This window comes from Borostomias antarcticus (genome assembly GCF_949987555.1).
Source record: "Borostomias antarcticus genome assembly, chromosome: 30".
In the NCBI taxonomy this organism is placed as follows: Eukaryota; Metazoa; Chordata; class Actinopteri; order Stomiiformes; family Stomiidae; genus Borostomias; species Borostomias antarcticus.
The window spans coordinates 4,498,669-4,519,796 of NC_140263.1; the positions used below are offsets into that span (position 1 = coordinate 4,498,669).

The window sequence follows — 21,128 nt, forward strand, 5'->3', positions numbered from 1 at the left end:
TCTCTGTGCCGTGATTAAATCTAAACCCAGACTGAAAATGGTCAAGCAGATCGCCTATGACCAAGAAGTCGTGGAGTTGTTTATAGGCAGTTTTCTCAATTATTTTACCTATGAATGTCAGATTAGAAATAGGGAGGTAGTTATTCAGTATACAGTAGCGTTCTTCTTCAGTCGTGGTACAACCACTGCCGTTTTAAGGGTTTTTGGAAAGGTTCCTGATAGAAGGGAACTGTTTACTATTTGAAGTGCATCAGGAAATGGAACTAAAAACTGATTTGAAGAATTTAGTGAGCAGCGAGTCTAGACGGCACTTCGAGGTTTTAAGCTTAGACACGGTTTCTTCAAGAGCCTGAAGGCTAATGCTTTCAAACATTGACATTCTGAGTCCCACTGCTGGGTTCTACTAAAGGGGCATTGCTAATTGTTACGACGGATTGTTTGATTTCATCTATTTTGCGACTGAAGAAACAGGCAAATTCGTTGCATTTATCCTTGGACAGAAACTCTGGATCTAATTGAGACACTGGTTTAGTTAGTATAGCAACAGTGGCAAAAAAGAGTGTGTGCATCACAAGCATTCTTATTAATAGTATCGCAAAATAAGAGCTTTCTGGCTTTATTTAATACTGCATTGTAGGACTGTAGCATTTCTTTATACAGCTCGAGACGGACATGGAGTTTAGATTTCCGCCAGTTGCGTTCTGCTTTCCGACGTTCTCTTTTAAGCGCTGAGACGGAGGCAGAGTTTCTCCACGGAGATCTTTCTTTACCAGGGATCAAGATAGTTTTGACGGGTGCACTAACATCCAAGATGTCTGTGGTCTTGGTGACGAATGCGTGTAGGAGGTTATCCACTGTAGGCGTGATGACGTGGTTCTAGTCAACCGAGGACCTAGCCTTCAAAACATCTAAACATTTACCTGACTGATGAGAATTGTGTGGGACTTGTGTTCTGCGGCAGGTTAGGAAGGGTCTATGTGGGTTCCAGCAATTGAGAACCTTGTTTGTGAAGATATGAAAGGTCACTGTAGGCCTGATGTATTCCTCATCGTCACTCGCTCTTATGACTCACTAAGACTTATTACTGACCGTTTTTATTTCGCCAAACATTTCTTGTCACAAGCTGAGTCACCTACAGTAGAACCAAGAACCGTTCACAAGCCCGAGGGAACCGGAGAAGCTGAGCCAGAACATCTATAGAGTAAAAACTCAGAGAGAAGATGAATGTACACAATTGTTCTGTTGTCTGTTGTCCAATTAATCTGTGAAACAAAATGTATGATTTTACATTTCTAGATGTAGCCTCGATTAATTGTATATATTGCTACTCTTGTACTTCGGCTTTAGCACTAGATTATCTCTTAGCCACTTGTTTAGAAAGGAGATGCTTTTGTGAGTTCTGCTAAGTAGCAGTACACTGTATACAGTACTGTGCCTACAGTATGTTAAATGTAATTATTGTACGTCACTTTGGATAAAAGCATCTGTTAAATGACTGTAACGTAATAGGCTAATGTAATGTAAAAACATTGAGTTTTGTATATCTTCCTCATAACTTCCGACAAATCACTTCCGCAACCTCTACAAAGAGACGAACGCGTTCTTATCAGTCAGAATTCGTTCGTTCATCCTCCCTGTGAGGGGAACCACTTCCTGTTTCCTTTACCAGACGATACCAGGAAACCCAGCGTCTCTGACCGCAGCCAATAATATCGTCCAGCAATCATTCCTGGACAGCTGAGAGCAGTCGGAACGGCATGTGCACCTGGCCGTAACTCCGCCCACTCCTCCAGACATGTCAATCAACCGGCTCCTCCCATCCATTGTGATGAAAAGGTTCTAATAATGCTGTTTTGTGTTGGAACTACAAGTAGCTCATTAATTGACTACGGTTCCCAGAGGAGTTGGGAGGTGATTGCCTCTGGCTGGGTACGACTTGAACAACCAAAATGAATGAATGATGCGTGGGTTATTGTGCGTTCTGTTGACATGTGAGAAACATGCGTGGATAGAATGAATAGAATAGATTAGAAATAGAATAGAATAGAATGTGAGGCGAGGTAGGTAGCCCTGTGTGGGACGTACACACACACACACACACAAGAAACGACAAAATCTATCAAACTCTTCTAAAATAACAAACAAAACCTTGATATACTTAATAGGAAAGGACCTATTAAGAGTTTTGACACTAAAAATGACGCAAGGAAGCTACTTCATACGAATGATTTGGTGATTAGTTTTAACGAGCGCGTGCATCGTAAGAGGGGTCTTGGAGCAATAATCGTCCATCATTATTGAGAAGCAGGGACAGCTTAGTGATTCAGCCCCCGGAATAGGAAGCAGCTTTGGAGTGGGGAGGGTAAGGGGTGTGTGTGTGTGTGTGTGTGTGTGTGTGTGTGTGTGTGTGTCTGGTCCCCGAGCGCAAGGTGTCCACCGACTTGCCTTATTGCGTCACCCCTCCCCACCCCGCCCCCAAACTAACCCCCAGTGACCAGACGTTTTAATTGTCCCAATGTCCCCAAGCTCCCCTCTTTTACCCTGGATAGCATAATAACCTTATAGTGTGTGTGTGTGTGTGTGTGTGTGTGTGTGTGTGTGTGTGTGGTGGATACAGAGTCATGTCATATATGTGTGCTATGTACTGCATGTATGCCACTCTGCCACTTCCTGCCTGCCGAGCTAACTGGCTGAGACTCCGTATCCCTGGGAACCGCCCTCACCCCGCAGTCTCCCGATCTCCCCCTCCACATCTCCAACCTGGCAACCAAACCCCCCCCCTTTTTTATTCACCTGGTTCATCAAACCCGTAGGACACAACACCGCTCGAACCCCTAATACAGTCCTCATAGTGCTTATTCTCCAGACCTGCTACGATCACAGGGGGGTCGGACGAGGCTTGGAACGGCTCCGGAGGGGTGGGGGGTGGGGGGGGGGGGGTGGAGGACCAGAGTCTTGGAACAGCTCCAGAGGGGTGGGGGAGGTGGGGGGGGGGGGGGTGGAACAGCTCCGGAGGGGTGGGGGGAGGTGGGGGGGGTCGGGGGGGTTGGAGGACCAGAGGTTTGGAGCTGGACTAACCTCTGGCCTCTATGGCCCAGTTTGGACGCAGATAATTGGGCAGCAGTGTTCCCTGAAGAGAGGGGGGAACACACTCTCTCCTTCTAAGACACGCAAACGTGCGCGCACCCACACACACACCTACAGTACACACACAAACACTCTAACACACACACCTACACACACAAATACACAAAAACGTACTTGTACACGCACACTTCGATTTCCTGGAACACACTTCCAAGTCAGACGGGGTCCAGATGCCAGGAGGAGAGGGGTGTGTGTGTGTGTGTGTGTGTGTGTGTGGGGGGGGGGGGGGGTCAGTGTGTGTAAGCCAATCAGCCGAAGTGTTTCATCTCCTGTCTGTCTCTATCCCCCCCAGGCTCTCTCTGTTACAAACACTACAAATCACTAGCTGCAGCCCCAGCAACTGACGACGCAACACAACGCCTCAGAAACACCTCACACACTAGATCCCGCAACACAACGCCTCAGAAACACCTCACACACTAGATCCCACAACACAACGCCTCACAAACACCTCACACACTAGACCCCGCAACACAACGCCTCACACACTAGACCCCACAACACAACGCCTCAGAAACACCTCACACACTAGAAACCGCAACACAACGCCTTAGAAACACCTCACACACAAAGACCCCGCAACACAACACCTCAGAAACACCTCACACACTAGAACCCGCAACACAACGCCTCAGAAACACCTCACACACTAGATCCCGCAACACAACGCCTCAGAAACACCTCACACACTAGATCCCGCAATACAACGCCTCACAAACACATCCCACACAAAGACCCCGCAACACAACACCTCACAAACACCTCACACACTAGACCCCGCAACACAACGCCTCACAAACACCTCACACACTAGACACCGCAACACAACGCATCAGAAACACCTCACACACTAGACACCGCAACACAACGCCTCACACACTAGACCCCACAACACAACGCCCCAGAAACACATCACACACTAGACCCCGCAACACAACGCCTCTCAGAAACACCTCACACACTAGACCCCACAACACAACGCATCAGAAACACCTCACACACTAGACCCCACAACACAACACCTCACACACTAGACCCCGCACCACAACGCCTCACAAACACCTCACACACAAAGACCCCGCAACACAACGCCTTAGAAACACCTCACACACTGGACCCCGTAACACAACGCCTCACACACACCTCACACACTAGACCCTGCAACACAACGCCTCAGAAACACCTCACACACTAGAACCCGCAACACAACGCCTCAGAACCACCTCACACACTAGACAACGCAACACAACGCCTCAGAACCACCTCACACACTAGACAACGCAACACAACGCCTCAGAAACACCTCACACACTAGATACCGCAACACAACACCTCACAAACACCTCACACACCTAGCTGGTAACGCTGGAAAACACACACACACAGAGTAGAAACCGAAGTAGGCTGTCCAATGTTGAAATAGATCACAACAGAGTGTGTCTAGGATATAAGTAGATGGCCCGTCATCATTAATAGACCTATCGAAAAGGCGTAATATGCAACTTTGTTTTGGGAAGGAGAGAAACGGGAGGGGGTAGAAGTCAGTGTGTGTGTGTGTGTGTGTGTGTGTGTGTGTGTGTGTGTGTGTGTGTGGTGGGTGAGGGGGGGGTCCTGTGCTCGCACAACAAGCCCATCTCTCTAAACTGTAAACAACCTGGTCGCATCCCCCACTCTCCGAGAGAGCGTTTAAATGAGCGCCGGTTCGAGTGACGGGGAGCTTTAATAAACGCGGCCGTAGCGCCGCTTCGTTAGGGCGGCGCGCTCAGAGCTGCCTCATTAGCTGTAATAACACAGGCAGCCGGGTCCCATCCGTCTCAGTGAGAGACGCTGTTACTGGTTATGGATTTTAAATTAGTGCCAGCCACTCGGGCCGCTCTAAGACCGGGGGGGGGGGGGGGGGGGGGGGGGCGGGAGTAGAAAAAAGGCTGGACGACCCACGGTTTATGGACGGACAACATAGGGAGAAGGAGGGAGAGACTGGGTGAGAAGAAAACGAAAACAAAACAACAAAACGGGTGACAGAACAACAAGTCATTAGGCCGGGCGGCGGCGGCGGCGGCTGAAGCCTCACGCTGAGACCTCGGCCGTTTCTCTCCTGCGTGTTTCTGTGACTCCGGCGTCGGCAGCCCGATAGGAGCATTTACACAACGCACAGAAGAACACCGCTCCCCCTCCCGAGTCCAAACTTTAAAAGGCGACATGGTTATTTTGATGGTAATTGTTCTATTTTTATGGCAGAATTCTGTTTGAACTAAGGTTGTTGTTTTTTTATCCACGGGTTCCGCCGAGCGAATCTGCCGCGGCTCCGAGCGCCGTCATCCGTCCAATCAGCTCTCGGTTACCTTCAGAAACGGCGGGGCGAAATTAAATCAGAGATACCCCGACTGGATGAGAAGACGGGAGAATAAAGGTGGGGGGGGGACGGACGTCTTTAAGGAATTGAATTTCAAGTGCGGCTCCCCGCACACATGACCGTGGAGTTAATATATGTACACATTTATAGAAATCCTCGGCTTAAATCATAAATACAAGGGTTAATGTATGCAAATCCGGAGGGGTTAAAGAACAAGCAATTACAGAGCGTGTCTCTTTTTTCCTCTCTTTTATTGTCTGTTTTTTTTTTTAATCCGTCCGTCCTGACAGAGGGAGGGGAGAGGGGGGAGAGGTGGGGGACAGGAGGGGATGAGGAGACGGAGGCGAAGAGACCGCTGGGCCCTCAGAGCATGCATATTCAACAGGGTGGGATCCCCTGATAAATACATTAAAAAAAAAAAGAGAGAGAGGGATTTAGGATTGGACCGTGTGTGGCCGACTTCCATATGCCCCGGCCCTCGTAGAGGCACACAAACGGCGTGCAACCGGCAAGGTGAATGTCAAAGCGTGGCAGCTGTGAACACAGACGCCTGATGAAGGCCTATCCCTCGGCTACATAATCCACAAAAGCAGGGGAGGCGGTTTGCCTCGGGCGCCGGGCGGCCAATCATACCGTTATTGTAGTCGGTCTTGCGTTTTATCAAAATGAAATAGTCGTCCCTCGGGTCGGCCTCGCCGGGTCGGACTAGGCCCGGATCGCGCACAAAGGCGCGAGTTTTTCTGCTCGCGCGTTCAGAAGAAAACGGTGAACTGGTCGTCGTTTTTCTGTGAGGTAGTGTCAAAGAGTAATTGGTTTTTTGGATAGAGGCCTCACGCCAAGCTATAGCTTTGACTTCTTTATTCATCAAAACATTAGATATTTCAATCCATCGTGGATCTGCATCAGGCCAATCTAAACTATAGCTTCATGATCTGCACTTAAAGGCATAGTTCAGAATTTTGCGCATAGAGCCTCGTTTACAACGTACCCATAATGCTGTTGGTTGTAATGATGGAGAACATTTGAAGCTGATTCCATTCCGTCTCTCATTCAGGCGCTAGCGGCATGCTGATGCTAGCACAATGCAGTAGAAACAGCTAGCATTCGAAGAACGCTAGGTTTCAGGGGGAGGGGGAGATGGACGATGGCGACGGCGGCCTCCATTTAAGCCACTTTCCCAGGCGAGCGTCAGAAGGAGCCACGGAGGGTCGACCGGTGGCGGGAAGTCGTCCATTTCCTTGTCTGTTTACGCTGGAGGTCTTGTAGGATGAGGCCCATGTTTCCATCCACTTGTCAATCGAATTGTGAGGATCTCTAAAAATATGAATGTGAATAAAGCCGGTGAACATGCGTTTCCATCTAGAGCTTTAAATCGGATAAAGCATTTATCACAAAAGACTTTTATCGAACAAGAGAAAATCCGACGAGATCGACAGTACAAACATTTTGTCGATTTTCATGACTTTTAATCGAATTTTACTGTTTCCATAAGGCATTTTGAATTCGATATAACTTAATTCGCATAAAACGTGTGGATGGAAACATAGCTTCTGTCTCAGTCTAAGCCTTGAAGGTGTTGAATTACAGTTATTTAGTTGGCGCTTTTGTCCAAAGCGACTTACGATAATTGTATTCAAGAGTGACACAACAGATAAGAGGGAGGGGCTTGGTAGCATTTCTTGAAAGGTAAGTTTTAGATTAGAGACGAAGTGTTCCTCTTCATCTCCAGCGCACTGTTCACACAAAAAAGCTGTCAGTGGAAATTCCCTCTGACAGTGATGAAGACCGCTTTTAATCCAGAGACGATCCAAAATACGTGCGATGATTGTGAAGTTAACCATTCTTAAAATAAAGGAGGCTTCTTTCTACAGCACATAAACATTTGATTCCTTTCATGAGTATCATATTACCGGTATGTACACACACGTTCTACCCAGAACTATCAGAGGACTCGCTTCTATCCCACAGGTTTCTCTACACTTTCATCTCTCTCTCTCTCTCTCTCTCTCTCTCTCTCTCTCTCCCTCTCTCTCTCTCTCCCTCTCTCTCTCTCTCTCCCTCTCTCTCTCTCCCTCCCTCCCTCCCTCTCCCTCTCTCTCTCTCTCTCTCTCCCTCCCTCTCCCTCTCTCTCTCCCTCCCTCTCTCCCTCTCCCTCCCTCTCTCCCTCCCTCCCCCTCTCTCTCCCTCCCTCCCTACCCCTCCCTCCCTCCCTCTCTCCCTCCCTCTCTCTCTCTCCCTCTCTCCCTCCCTCTCTCTCTCCCTCTCTCTCTCTCTCTCTCTCTCTTTATCCCACTTGTCCCTCCCTCTCTCTCCCGCTCCAGATGCCAAACTGTTGCCTTCGCCCGCGGCGGTACCGGTGCCATATGGGCGAGCAGGTGTCCCCCGCAGACGACGCCAAACCCACGCTAAGGTGAGCCTCAATTAAGAGATACGAGCCCCGACCGTCAGACGAACATCAGGAAACCAGCATCACAATTATCGCCCCTCAGGATGAAGACACAATGGCAGCGACACCTCCCTCACTTCCCCACACAGGTTAATGAGTGGTTTACCGCTGCTTGGGATTGGGGCGGCGAAGCGCAGGTTTTGGATCAGATATCCCAAGCGTACACCTAGCAGTAATGTTTCCAGGGGGGTCATTTCAACTGATCTTAGGTCAGCACTCTGGGGGATTGAAACCATACACCACAAATCAGGCATAATTCTCTTGGGTTTGACTCTTTTGGCACCTGGTGCTATGGGGGTTAGCTATGGGTCACTGGTGATGCAGGGGGGGGTGTTATGGGGTCAGGTTTTTGTAATTTAACTGACGTTTTGTACAGTACAGGACAGCTCATGAACTGGGCTCATCTTCACCCGTTTCCACAGTTCTTGCTCTTTCTTAGGAAGGTGGACAGACGGAAGCTCCTTCATCGTGTTCGGATATTGGTCGTGGACGGTCTGCAATTTCAAGTTGGCAATTGACTTGGTCCTGGTTTTGTAATGTGCCCAAGAGGCTGAGTGCACCTCAAGAGATCAGGGTCAAACCTTGGGCTATGGGAGCACCTGCATCCTGGTAATCGTGGGGACACCTGATATGAGCGACGTATAAAGTCTTGGTTCTACTCCCAAACGGACGCGTACAAGGACAGCTGCGGACGCATGGGGGGTTCTGTTCCTACTACTCCTGTCAGAGCGCTCGGAGGACGCGAGGGCGCACAAACATGTCACCAAAAATGGGAGGCGTGGAAGTATGTCCGCAAATTGTCATCATGCGGACTCTAGCCGACCCGTGCGTACGTGGAGAGCATAACCAGCGCTTAAGCGGTCAAACTTCACGACAAACAAACAAAACACAACACTTCCTGTGTGCGTGTCGATCATTACGTAAAAAGCAACACGGTAAAAAGAGAGAAAAACGGTCATTTGACTGTATCAAGGGCAGAGCACATCAATGCTTCCAGGACCAAAGACAAAACTTTTCCCCCCGTTTATGTGCGTGAATACGGGGTAAAAAAAAAGAAAAAAGGTTTCGCTTCGTTTTCGCTTTCTACTTCTCCTTTTGGTAGAGGTCACCCCCATTTGAATATTCCCTCGTTAAAACGACAATTCTGCACCCCTCTCTGCTGGGGGAGTTCAAATGATCTGCCGGCACATCAAAGGCTTCAGACTTCAAAAAAACACACACAAAAAAAGATTTCTCTCCATTACACGGAAAAGGTACCTCGTCGCGTCGAGTTGGGAAAAACAGGCAGCAGCTGCCTAATTTAAAGGATTCAAAGCGTAGGTGTTACTCAGACGTGGCCGTGTCTTAGAGGATGAAAATAGAAAGAGAGAGAGAGGGGGAGAGAGAGAGAGATAGAGAGAGAGAGAGAGAGGAGATTCCGCTCGTTACGCAGTCACTTTGTATCAAACGACTTATTTACATTTCCGATTACACTCCCTACACACACACGCGCGCACACACACACACACACACACACACACACACACACGCACACACACACACAGACACACACAGACGCACACAGGGAGAGAGGTAAGATCTCTCGGCCGAGAGAAAGGATGAGCCAGATAATGAGACGTTACCATTTCTCCTCTCCCAACAAATAGGCCTGTGTGTATAAATAATACTCCACTCCATAACATAACATAACATAACATAACATAACACCACCCCCCCCACACCACATCCCCTCACTGTCTGTTTTTATACTGTGTTACCTGATTGCCAAAGACACATTTCCATTACATGTAAATTCAATGGACAATAACGTTTTTTTTCTTCTAAGCACCAAAGCATTCCTTGTCAGCGTACACGGAAACATACTCCCCCAGCTTCCTACATACTCCCCCAGCTTCCTACATACTCCCCCAGCTTCCTACACACTCCCCCAGCCCCCTACACACTCCCCCAGCTTCCTACATACTCCCCCAGCTCCCTACATACTCCCCCATCTCCCTACATACTCCCCCAGCTCCCTACATACTCCCCCAGCTCCCTACATACTCCCCCAGCTTCCTACACACTCCCCCAGCTCCCTACATACTCCCCCAGCTCCCTACATACTCCCCCAGCTCCCTATACACTCCCTTAGCTCCCTACATACTCCCCCAACTCCCTACATACTCCCCCAGCTCCCTACATACTCCCCCAGCTCCCTACATACTCCCCCCAGATCCCTACATACTCCCCCAGCTCCCTACATACTCCCCCAGCTCCCTACATACTCCCCCAGCTCCCTACATACTCCCCCAGCTCCCTACCTTCTCCCCCAGCTCCCTACACACTCCCTCAGCTCCCTACACACTCCCCCAGCTCCCTACACACTCCCCCAGCTCCCTACACACTCCCCCAGCTTCCTACATACTCCCCCAGCTTCCTACATACTCCCCCAGCTCCCTACACACTCCCCCAGCTTCCTACATACTCCCCCAGCTCCCTACATACTCCCCCAACTCCCTACATACTCCCCCAACTCCCTACATACTCCCCCAGCTCCCTACACACTCCCCCAGCTCCCTACATACTCCCCCAGCTCCCTACATACTCCCCCAGCTCCCTACATACTCCCCCAGCTCCCTACATACTCCCCCCAGCTCCCTACATACTCCCCCAGCTCCCTGGATACTCCCCCAGCTCCCTACATACTCCCCCAGCTCCCTACATACTCCCCCAGCTCCCTACATACTCCCCCAGCTCCCTACATACTCCCCCAGCTCCCTACATACTCCCCCAACTCCCTACATACTCCCCTAGCTCCCTACATACTCCCCCAGCTTCCTACATACTCCCCCAGCCCCCTACATACTCCCCCAGCTCCCTACATACTCCCCCAGCGCCCTACATACTCCCCCAGCTTCCTACATACTCCCCCAGCTCCCTACATACTCCCCCAGCTCCCTACATACTCCCCCAGCTCCCTTCATACTCCCCCAGCTCCCTACACACTCCCCCAGCTCCCTACATACTCCCCCAGCTCCCTACATACTCCCCCAGCTTCCTACATACTCCCCCAGCTCTCTACATACTCCCCCAACTCCCTACATACTCCCCCAGCTCCCTACATACTCCCCCAGCCCCCTACATACTCCCCCAGCTCCCTACATACTCCCCTAGCTCCCTACATACTCCCCCAGCTCCCTACATACTCCCCCAGCTCCCTACATACTCCCCCAGCTCCCTGCATACTCCCCCAGCTCCCTGCATACTCCCCCAGCTCCCTACATACTCCCCCAGCTCCCTGCATACTCCCCCAGCTCCCTACATACTCCCCCAGCTCCCTACATACTCCCCCAGCTCCCTACATACTCCCCCAGCTCCCTACATACTCCCCCAGCTCCCTACATACTCCCCCAGCTCCCTATATACTCCCCCAGCTCCCTACATACTCCCCCAGCTCCCTACATACTCCCCCAGCTCCCTAAATACTCCCCCAGCTCCCTACACGCTCCCCCAGCTCCCTACATACTACCCCAGCTCCCTATATACTCCCCCAGCTCCCTACATACTCCCCCAGCTCCCTACATACTCCCCCAGCTCCCTAAATACTCCCCCAGCTCCCTACACGCTCCCCCAGCTCCCTACATACTCCCCCAGCTCCCTATATACTCCCCCAGCTCCCTACATACTCCCCCAGCTCCCTACATACTCCCCCAGCACCCTACATACTCCCCCAGCGCCCTACATACTCCCCCAGCTTCCTACATACTCCCCCAGCTCCCTACATACTCCCCCAGCTCCCTACATACTCCCCCAGCCCCCTACACGCTCCCCCAGCTCCCTACATACTCCCCCAGCTCCCTACATACTCCCCCAGCTCCCTACATACTCCCCCCAGCTCCCTACATACTCCCCCAGCTCCCTACATACTCCCCCAACTCCCTACATACTCCCCCAGCTCCCTACATACTCCCCCAGCTCCCTACACACTCCCCCAGCTCCCTACATACTCCCCCAGCTCCCTACATACTCCCCTAGCTCCCTACATACTCCCCTAGCTCCCTACATACTCCCCCAGCTCCCTACATACTCCCCACAGCTCCCTACATACTCCCCCAGCTCCCTACATACTCCCCCAGCTCCCTACATACTCCCCCCAGCTCCCTACATACTCCCCCAGCTCCCTACATACTCCCCCAGCTCCCTACATACTCCCCCAGCTCCCTACATACTCCCCCAGCTCTCTACATACTCCCCCAGCTTCCTACATACTCCCCCAGCTTCCTACATACTCCCCCAGCCCCCTACATACTCCCCCAACTCCCTACATACTCCCCTAGCTCCCTACATACTCCCCCAGCTTCCTACATACTCCCCCAGCCCCCTACATACTCCCCCAACTCCCTACATACTCCCCTAGCTCCCTACATACTCCCCCCAGCTTCCTACATACTCCCCCACCTCCCTACATACTCCCCCAGCTTCCTACATACTCCCCCAGCTCTCTACATACTCCCCCAGCTCCCTACATACTCCCCCAGCTTCCTACATACTCCCCCAGCTCCCTACATACTCCCCCAGCTTCCTACATACTCCCCCAGCTCCCTGCATACTCCCCCAGCTCCCTACATACTCCCCCAACTGTCTGAGCCGTCCTGGTGATCTGAGAATTACAGGGGTCTCATCAGACTCCCTGACCAGTAAGGCCCAGCTGGCTGGTGGTGGTAGTGGGTTGGATGGTGGGGTGTCTGTGGGCCCGTGGGTTGGATGGTGGTGTGTGGGTGTACAGGGGTGTGGGGGGGGGGCGTGGTTTTGTGAGGCAGGGGGCGGGGGAGGGGGGGATCATTAGGACCCCACAGATGAGAACAGGACTGGTACCAGCTAGGCCTTTTGTTCCAGCCATCTTTCATTCACCCTCAACCCCTCTCTCCCTCCCTCCCTCTCTCTCTCTCTCTCTCTCCTGGGCCTCCTCTGTCACTCTGTGAAACTCAAAGCAGGAAAGGGAGGGGGGGGGGGGGGCAGGGGGGGCATTGTGGCTGAACAGAAGCCAAAGAGTTGCCCTCTTCTCACTTAATTTTTTTTTCAATACGTCTCCCTTCTAACATTCTCTCTCTCTCTCTCCCTTCTCTCTACTACCCCTCCGTCTCCCTCTTTCATTCTTTCTCTCTCTCTCCCTGCGTCCCTCCTCTCCTTCAACCATCTCTTTCTCCCGGAGCAACACAGATTCTTTACTGGGAGCAACAAAGGTGGGCCGGGACGAGGCATCCACGGACAACACAGGATCCGGCTTTTCTTCTGCATCACACAATAAAGCACGAGGGAGAGAGAGAGGGAGAGAGAGAGAGAGAGAGGGAGGGAGAGAGAGAGAGGGAGAGAGAGAGGGAGAGAGGGAGAGAGGGAGAGAGAGAGAGAGAGAGAGAGAGAGGGAAGGGGGGGGGGGTTGTGCTTGGAATAAACAAGGCAAGGTGATTAGTGCGTGTGTGCGAGTGTGTGTGTACGTGCGCGCTTGTGCGTGCCTGCGCGTTTGTGTGTGTGTGTGTGTGTGTGTGTGTGTGTCTTTGCGTTTGTGTGCTCTGCTTGGTTAATAGAATGTTTTTTTTTGTAGAATAACAGGGTAGCCTGGATTTCTTTTTGAAGAGGATGCAGGACAATGAGTTCCAGTCGTTGCAGTGGGGGCTTCAATGAGCAGCGCGCTCTATGGTAACGCCAACAGGGACCCAGGTCAATACTGCGCCACATTTAAAGAGGTCTGCTTGAGAGATGAAAGGAATATAGAAGAATTCTGGCAAATGATTGGAAGTAACGTTATGCTTGTTTCCTTGCTGTGATTTTTATTAATTTGGCCGGTCCGTGTAGCCTTCTTTCTCTGTAGCCATGTTTCCATCCACACGTTTTATGCGAATTAAGTTGTATCGAATAAAAAATGTGGTAAAATTAAAGAAAACATTTTAAAAAATTAAATAAACGGTAAAATTCGATTAAAAATCATGAAAATCGACAAAAGGTTTGTACTGTCGATCTCGTCGGATTTTCTCTTGTTCGATAAAAGTCTTTTGTGATAAATGCTTTATCCGATTTAAAGCTCTAGATGGAAACGCACATTCACGGGCTTTATTCGCATTCATATTTTTAGCGATCCTCACACAATTCGCTTGACAAGTGGATGGAAACATGGCTTGTGTCAAAAGAAAGACATAAAAACAGTGCTGTTTAGATTTGGACTGTCTGCTCCATGTGAACGTATCAGGGTTGTTTAATGTAGATGTTGACTGACGACTGTCTGCTCCATGTGAACGTACAGTTGGGAGCTTCTAGGAATTATCCATGCCGAGGCATTTCCCCATCACGGTATTTCATACGGTAATCCCATTGGAAATCTTGTGGGATTTCAGGGGCGTTATTTCCTTTTAGTGATGCACCACCACCAGGTGGCGTCTTTGAGCAGATTTAGCTGGGCTCAGTGTTTTTCTCCTATAGTCTACGAATGAAGACAAGGACATATGTTTAGAGGAATTTGATTGGAACATCGACAAGTGGACGGGTTTTAAGAACTTTAGACAGATTCGATAGAAGGATAGCGTTGATTGACGGGTGGATGTCGTGAGATTATTGGCCTAAAATCTAAGGTACCTGTTGTCGTCATTGCACGTGACCTACCGTTTTCCAGGAAGTAAGAAATTATATACTTTGATATAAGATTACAACAAAAGTAGAATTTTGTAATTTTTTGGGCATACATCGTTGAATAGGTGAACACTATGACCAATTATGTGAACCAAAATGGGACAGAATGCTTTTTTCATTTCAGTGCGACTTTAATGTAGATGTGGGCACAGGACAGCCTTGATGTGAAGTACTGTAGCATATGGCTACAGTGCCATTAGTAAACAGAAGGAAACCTGACACCGCGTCCCATCGCTCACCAGAGGCCACATGAACCAAGGAGAACAGAGGAGACTCCGCAAACAATGTTTAGTTGGCGGCAAAGAGATTGCAACTTCTATCAAACCAACAAAAATGTTCTTGTTGTTTTTTTGTAAAAATTGAATACACAATTAATTGAATCATCCTCTTTCACTTCGCCTATTTCTTTTCGATTTTTTTACACCAAACAATAATTTTAGCTCCATGAGTGGCCTATATACACACACACACACACACACACACACACACTCACACACACGTACATACGACCGTACACACACACAAACACACACACACACAGGCATGTACGTACGTACGTACGACCGCATACACATGCACGCACCCACCCACCCACGCGCACACACGCACACACACACACACACACACAGGGCAAACAAATCAATCGGCCTCATCTCCACGTCCCATGAAAAAACAACCCTCAAATGTGAAGCGTTTAGAAATAAAAGGGCCGACACACACACACACACACACACACACACACACACACACACACACGCCGACATGAAAAAGACAGCAGACATCAAACGCAAAGAATCAACATATACAATACCAAGAAAAAGCCGGGGAGAGAGACAAGGGGGTAAAAGCAGAAGGCAAAAGAACAAAATAAATGAATCGTCGCGAGGATGGAGAGATGGGGGGGATGGGGAGAGAGAGAAAGTGAGAAAGAGAGAGAGGGTGAGAGAGAGAGAGAGAGAGAGAGAGAGAAAAGGAGAAGTTAATTATGCATTCCGAACCTGGTCGATGTAGTCCTCCGGGAATCTCCGCCGCACCTCCGGATCTGTAAATAATTGACAGATAATATTAATTGGCTTTGGATTAGTGAGCAGGCCGAGTAGAGCGCATTAATATTTGATCAGAGGATGATAGGGACCCTGGCAGGGGGTCGGAGGGGGGCAGCTGAGGCTGCCTGGCTGATTAGGGGCCGGAGAGGGAGGTGTTACCCCCTCTCTCTCTCTCTTCTCTGTCCCTCTCTCTCCATCCCCTCCTCTCCTCATCCCTCCATCCACCCTTTCTAACTCGTGAAAGGAGATCAGAACAGAGAGGACGGAAAAAGGAGGAGATCAGATGATCCACTCTGCTTCAGGGGGAGCTTAGCTGTCTGGAGGCGAGGTTTGGGGGGTGGGGGGTGGGGGGGGGGTGTATGGTACAACCTGTCAAGTGGATGTTATATTATGGATGTTCTATTATATCAAGTGATGGGTTTGTCTAGCTTGTGCATCGCTGGCGTGAGTAGAGAATCTGAATGTGTTATTATTCTCAATTCAATTATTATTATTATTGTTATTATTCTCGATTTAAATCAATTCTCGAAATAAATAAATAAAATAAATAAAATAAATAAAATAAATAAAATAAATAAAATAAATAAAATAAATAAAATAAATAAAATAAATAAAATAAATAAAATAAATAAAATAAATAAAATAAATAAAATAAATAAAATAAATAAAATAAAAAAAACATTTAATACACAAAAGAAATGCATGACAAACTTTTGACTCCCAAGTCATCAGCTTCATTCAACTTTCAGGATCTGTTTATTCGCCGTGTACATGGTTCACACATACAGTACTATGAATTTGTCTAGGGTAATGGCAACATTGTAGGCCAGGTAAAAGGATTCTCGCTTACGGAAATCAAGACCAAATGAAAAATCAAACAATCAAATTAGCCCACACATACAAAACCGCAAAAAATGTCATCAGTCGAAATGTAACCTAATGCTCATGTAACCTCTGTATGCCACAAAATCCCCCAAAATGTTAACAATTAATTAATATATATTATCACATTTTCTTCTCAATTTTGTCAGCGCTTGCTAAATTTTGTTAGCCCACAGATTAGCCTGAACATTTTTTTGTGTTGAAAATTATGCTACTGTACAGTACAGTATATAACGTAAAGTCTTATCTTATCTTACAACAGAGTGGCTAACTGGGAGGGCTAAGCTTCCCAAGTCAATGCCCCCTCTTTCACCTAGCAACCTGAAATCCCATTAATTTTCCCCATAGGTATTTTGGCCTCAGAACCAAAATGGCGGCAATGCTAACTTTTTAGCCTACAAAATGACAACATCAGCTCATCACTCAAGGTTGAAAAAGAAGAGAGGAGTCCTCGTTTCCGTCCCACAGCGCAGAGGGACAGTAAAAGAGAGAGGAAGGAGAACTAGGAAGAGAGAGAGAGGGGGTCACGATGGCATTTCACAGGCCATGAAAAATTAATCGTCCTCCTCAGCGAAGGAGAGGCCAAAGTTGCTGAGGGACGAGCCCTTTTGTCTGAGGGGACTCAAATCTGCTCCGTGTGCACTTATTCTGCCGGTGACAAGGGTACTACACACACACACACACACACACACACACACACACACACAATGTACTGTATTACGATCATAAATATCCACCCTGGCTCACACACAGGGTTAGTAGTCATGCAATAACACTTCCCGTGTTGATTCAAGGTTTATACCATAACGTCACACACACACAAACACACCCACACACACAACTCATAATAGTGTTAGAAACTTGAATACATCTCTGGTCACAATCAAGCCCTGGAGACGAGTGCAAGGACAAGTCCTCCACAGAAGCGTCAGGGCACTTTTACAAGCCTTCTGCCATGAGCAGGTGTATTTGGGTGCTTGTTCAAATCACTGTCAGATCAAAGAGACGGCTTAAGGCTGTGGTCCTGGTGAGCCCTTCTCAAAATCTCTACTCTCTCTCTCTCTCTACTCTCTCTTTCTCTACTCTCTCTCTACTCTCTCTCTCTCTCTCTCTACTCCCTCTTTCTCTACTCTCTCTCTCTCTGCTCTCTCTCTCTCTCTACTCCCTCTTTCTCTACTCTCTCTCTCTCTACTCTCTCTCTCTCTCTACTCTCTCTTTCTCTACTCTCTCTCTGCCTCTTAGCCCTTTTTCGACTGGAGCATTTCAAGGGCCAGTTCGGCCGTTGTCTGATCTCGAACCTGATTTTTTTATGATTTCGACAGCCAGGATCCTGTGGCTCTCGGCGCCCGAAAACCACCTCAACAGTGGCTCCGCAACTTTCCCATACGCCAGGGAGGCCGGGGGGGGTTATGGCGAGCAACCAAGAACAAACTCATCGCCTTTTTTTCCCATTAAATTGCAGTAGATTTGAGAAGATAATTGCATACACACACAAACCAGGCCAGATCCAGCCTGGCTTATGTGCGTGGCTGGCTCGTTTCTGTTCAGGACTGGTAGGACGGAAGCTAGTCATGCCACTGAGATAGCTGTGAATTGAAATGACATGAAATGATGTCTGATAAATTAAGATAGGTCTTGTCGCCTGGACACATCAGTTCCAATGCTTCCAATGCTAATCCTGCACAATAAGAGCGGGATAGCCAGTTAGCTCATGAGCTCACAACAACTAGCAGCAGCTCCCATAATATTAATGGTAGTGGTCAGTGGCTAAAGCAGTTACACTGATGATTCATGTAATGTTAGCTATTTTTAGCTCTTCAGGTCAAGAGTGATGGTAAAGGTTCGACCTGAGAGATCCCAAAAGCCACCATGAAGGTCAAACTGAAGTTGGGAGAGAAAGTAAATCAGACTTAAACAAGTGTTAAAAGAAGTCTGCGCGATACCTTTTCCATTCCAAAACATCCGATTGATAATGTAGGATCAACACTTCACTCTGTCTACAGTCTGAAAATAAGAGAGTACTCATTCGACATGACAGAGTGATGGTTGAAATTCTTTGTGCAACATTCTCTGACCGGAATCTGTGTTTGGGAAAATGTCTTTGCCTCCAATTCTAGACAAAAACATGAGCAGCAACACTAATCATGTCCTCTCTCTCAATCCCTACACAAAGACACGAGGCAAAGTCTGAGCCGTGCTTTAAGACGAGGCACATAATCTGATTGCCTGATTTCATGGGAGTTTAAAGTGAAGAAAACCTTGTTCTTTTTCATCCAAATAGTCCCTTTTCTTTCCATAGGAGGGGCTTTGAGCTAATCCAAGGCCCAAACCCTTTTCAAGCTCTTTCCGGGTAAGAGGATGGGAACATGTAGTGTAGACGAATTACAAGGAGGAACGGCAGGGATGGTTGTCCCTGGAAGACTCCATTGTTCAACCAACCCTATTTCTATTCATGGCACTGGAAGAGACTGCAGTGGAAGGCGCTGAAAGTGGCGAAGCCAAGCTGTGGTTGCATAGTTTAAAAAAAGTCTCCTTCCGGAAACCGGAAAATGGAATGAACCTTTTTCCACGAGTTTCCAATCAATTCTAATCAATATTTTCCCCAACACTACAAGGTTAAGTGCTGTTAATCAGACCTGTCTCTCTCCAAGTAAAAGAGTGATGGAGAAAATGTTCTATTTGAACATGTTCAGATAAAACCTCTTATAATACCAAATTAATATTACCGGGGAACATGGATAATTGAAAACAATCCTAAATTAATCAGATAACATCAAGACTATGAAAACCACACGAACATCAGAACTGGGGCAAAAGCCAAACACTCTCCATTAATGCAAATTCGAAATATTTCGCCTCCGTTCCCTTTCCGTTATGATTAATGGCCCTTCCAGTGCCTTCCTCGTCCCGTCCTCTCCCCCGAAATAGAGAGGTCTTGGCGTTGGCCTGCGCCCGGCGGAGGGAAGGGGTGTACGGGAGGGGCCCTAGAGACCCAGGTAGGCGGGGGGGGGGTGGGTATGAGGGATCTGTCCGATGATCTAGGCCCGACTCCCCTGGGCTCGGGGACTGGGGCAGCCACGCGGTGTTGACTCCACAAATTGAGTCAACAGAGGACCGCTGACCTTGCTCGCACGCAGGTACCAATTCCCGAAACGCCGCCGCGTAACACGGCTCCTCTTTTAAATCGCGGCGTGTGGAGGAGGAGGAGGAGATCGTAGGTGTACCGCTGAAGCTCGACTGCGGCTTTCTTTCTGTGTGGGAGTGACGAGGTGTTACGATGGTTCGCTTGGAACACCGTCGCCGAGATCAACAGGCGATGAAATCAAACTCTTTCAGTGTGTTCAATAAAACATTACAACCCCCGGCTGCACTTCTGACCACAACACGCAGCGGACAGAAGGTGAGGGTGTGGTGTACATCTGTGCGGTCCAGAATGCATCTGATCATCATCATAATCTTGATATCTCATCTCATACAGATCCACTCTACTGTAGTCACCAGCAGTGTGATGACTACCATACAAAAGAGCCAGTGAGCAATGAGTCCTCTACGATTGGACAGGAGTGAGCAGTGTGTCCCCTACCATTGGACAGAAAAAACGATGAGACTGCCAAAAAACTGAATTGGAGGACGAGCTCAAGGCCAAGTTATGCTTCAATAAGACACGTGTCACAAAAATATTCAGACATCGCCGTCATGATGGCTAGGCTAGCTGTTAGCTGGCTATGTTGACGTTTGCTAGCTAGCTAACTTTACCTTGCTGCGCGGCCAGAGTTTCCTGCTGTAATGTTAAGCTACATAAATGACATCTAACTTAACGTTATGTTACACACTAGCTAACCTATCTTAGATCTAACATCTTAATGTTACTGTTGGCCAATGCTGCTAGTTAATGCCCTGACTGCACCTCTCATCTAATGTAGCTAGCGCTAACATTACCAGACGTAGCCCAACTCTCTGCATTCGAGTGATGATGAAGAGGGGGAGAGAGGAGGAAGACTTAACCCAAAACAAATAATGGCCCATTACTTTTCAGGAGTGGCATAAAACTTCCTGCCCCCTTGTCAAGTGCTTCCTCTTGGGGGCCCTCTCAGAGATGGAGGGATGGAGGGATGGAGGGAGGGAGGAGGGAGGGCGGTGATGGATCCCTGGAGTGCCCCTTCAGCTCCACTGTGGCCTGCCCAGCCCTGGCGACAGTTGCCAGGCGACAGGTTTTGAAAGAGGTGCGGCGACGGCAGCTGGCACGGCGTCCGTGAAGCGGGCCCTCGGATGTGTGTGTGTGTGTGTGCGTGTGTGTGTGTGTGTGTGTGTGAAGGGTGGTTGAGGGGGTTGAGTGGCTGGGTTGAAGAGAACTCCCATATAGTTTCAATGAGCGAAGCTGAACCCGTGTTATAACGCCAACGAACCACCAATAAACTCTGCCTCCGTCGTCGACCCCTGACCCCACCTGCCCCTCCATCCTCGACCCCTGACCCCACCTGCCCCTCCATCAGAGAGCCCTGGCCTCTCGGCTGGCCCAGCGGGAGAAGACAAACAAGGTGTGTGTGTGTGTGTGTGTGTGTATATATATAGCAGCGCTTGAGAGCCCGCGAAG

At 49.0% G+C, this 21,128-nt stretch overlaps 1 protein-coding gene across 1 annotated transcript in view; it reads right to left on the reverse strand.

Annotated features, from left to right (window-relative positions):
- Window positions 1-21,128, reverse strand: part of dennd1a (DENN/MADD domain containing 1A) — a gene marked incomplete at its 3' end in the record, with an annotated part of 103,457 nt that overhangs the window by 56,595 nt on the left and 25,734 nt on the right. Inside the window, 1 exon segment of the mRNA XM_084460161.1 lies at window positions 15,605-15,648. Within this exon segment, the coding sequence (XP_084316287.1) occupies window positions 15,605-15,648 (44 nt within the window).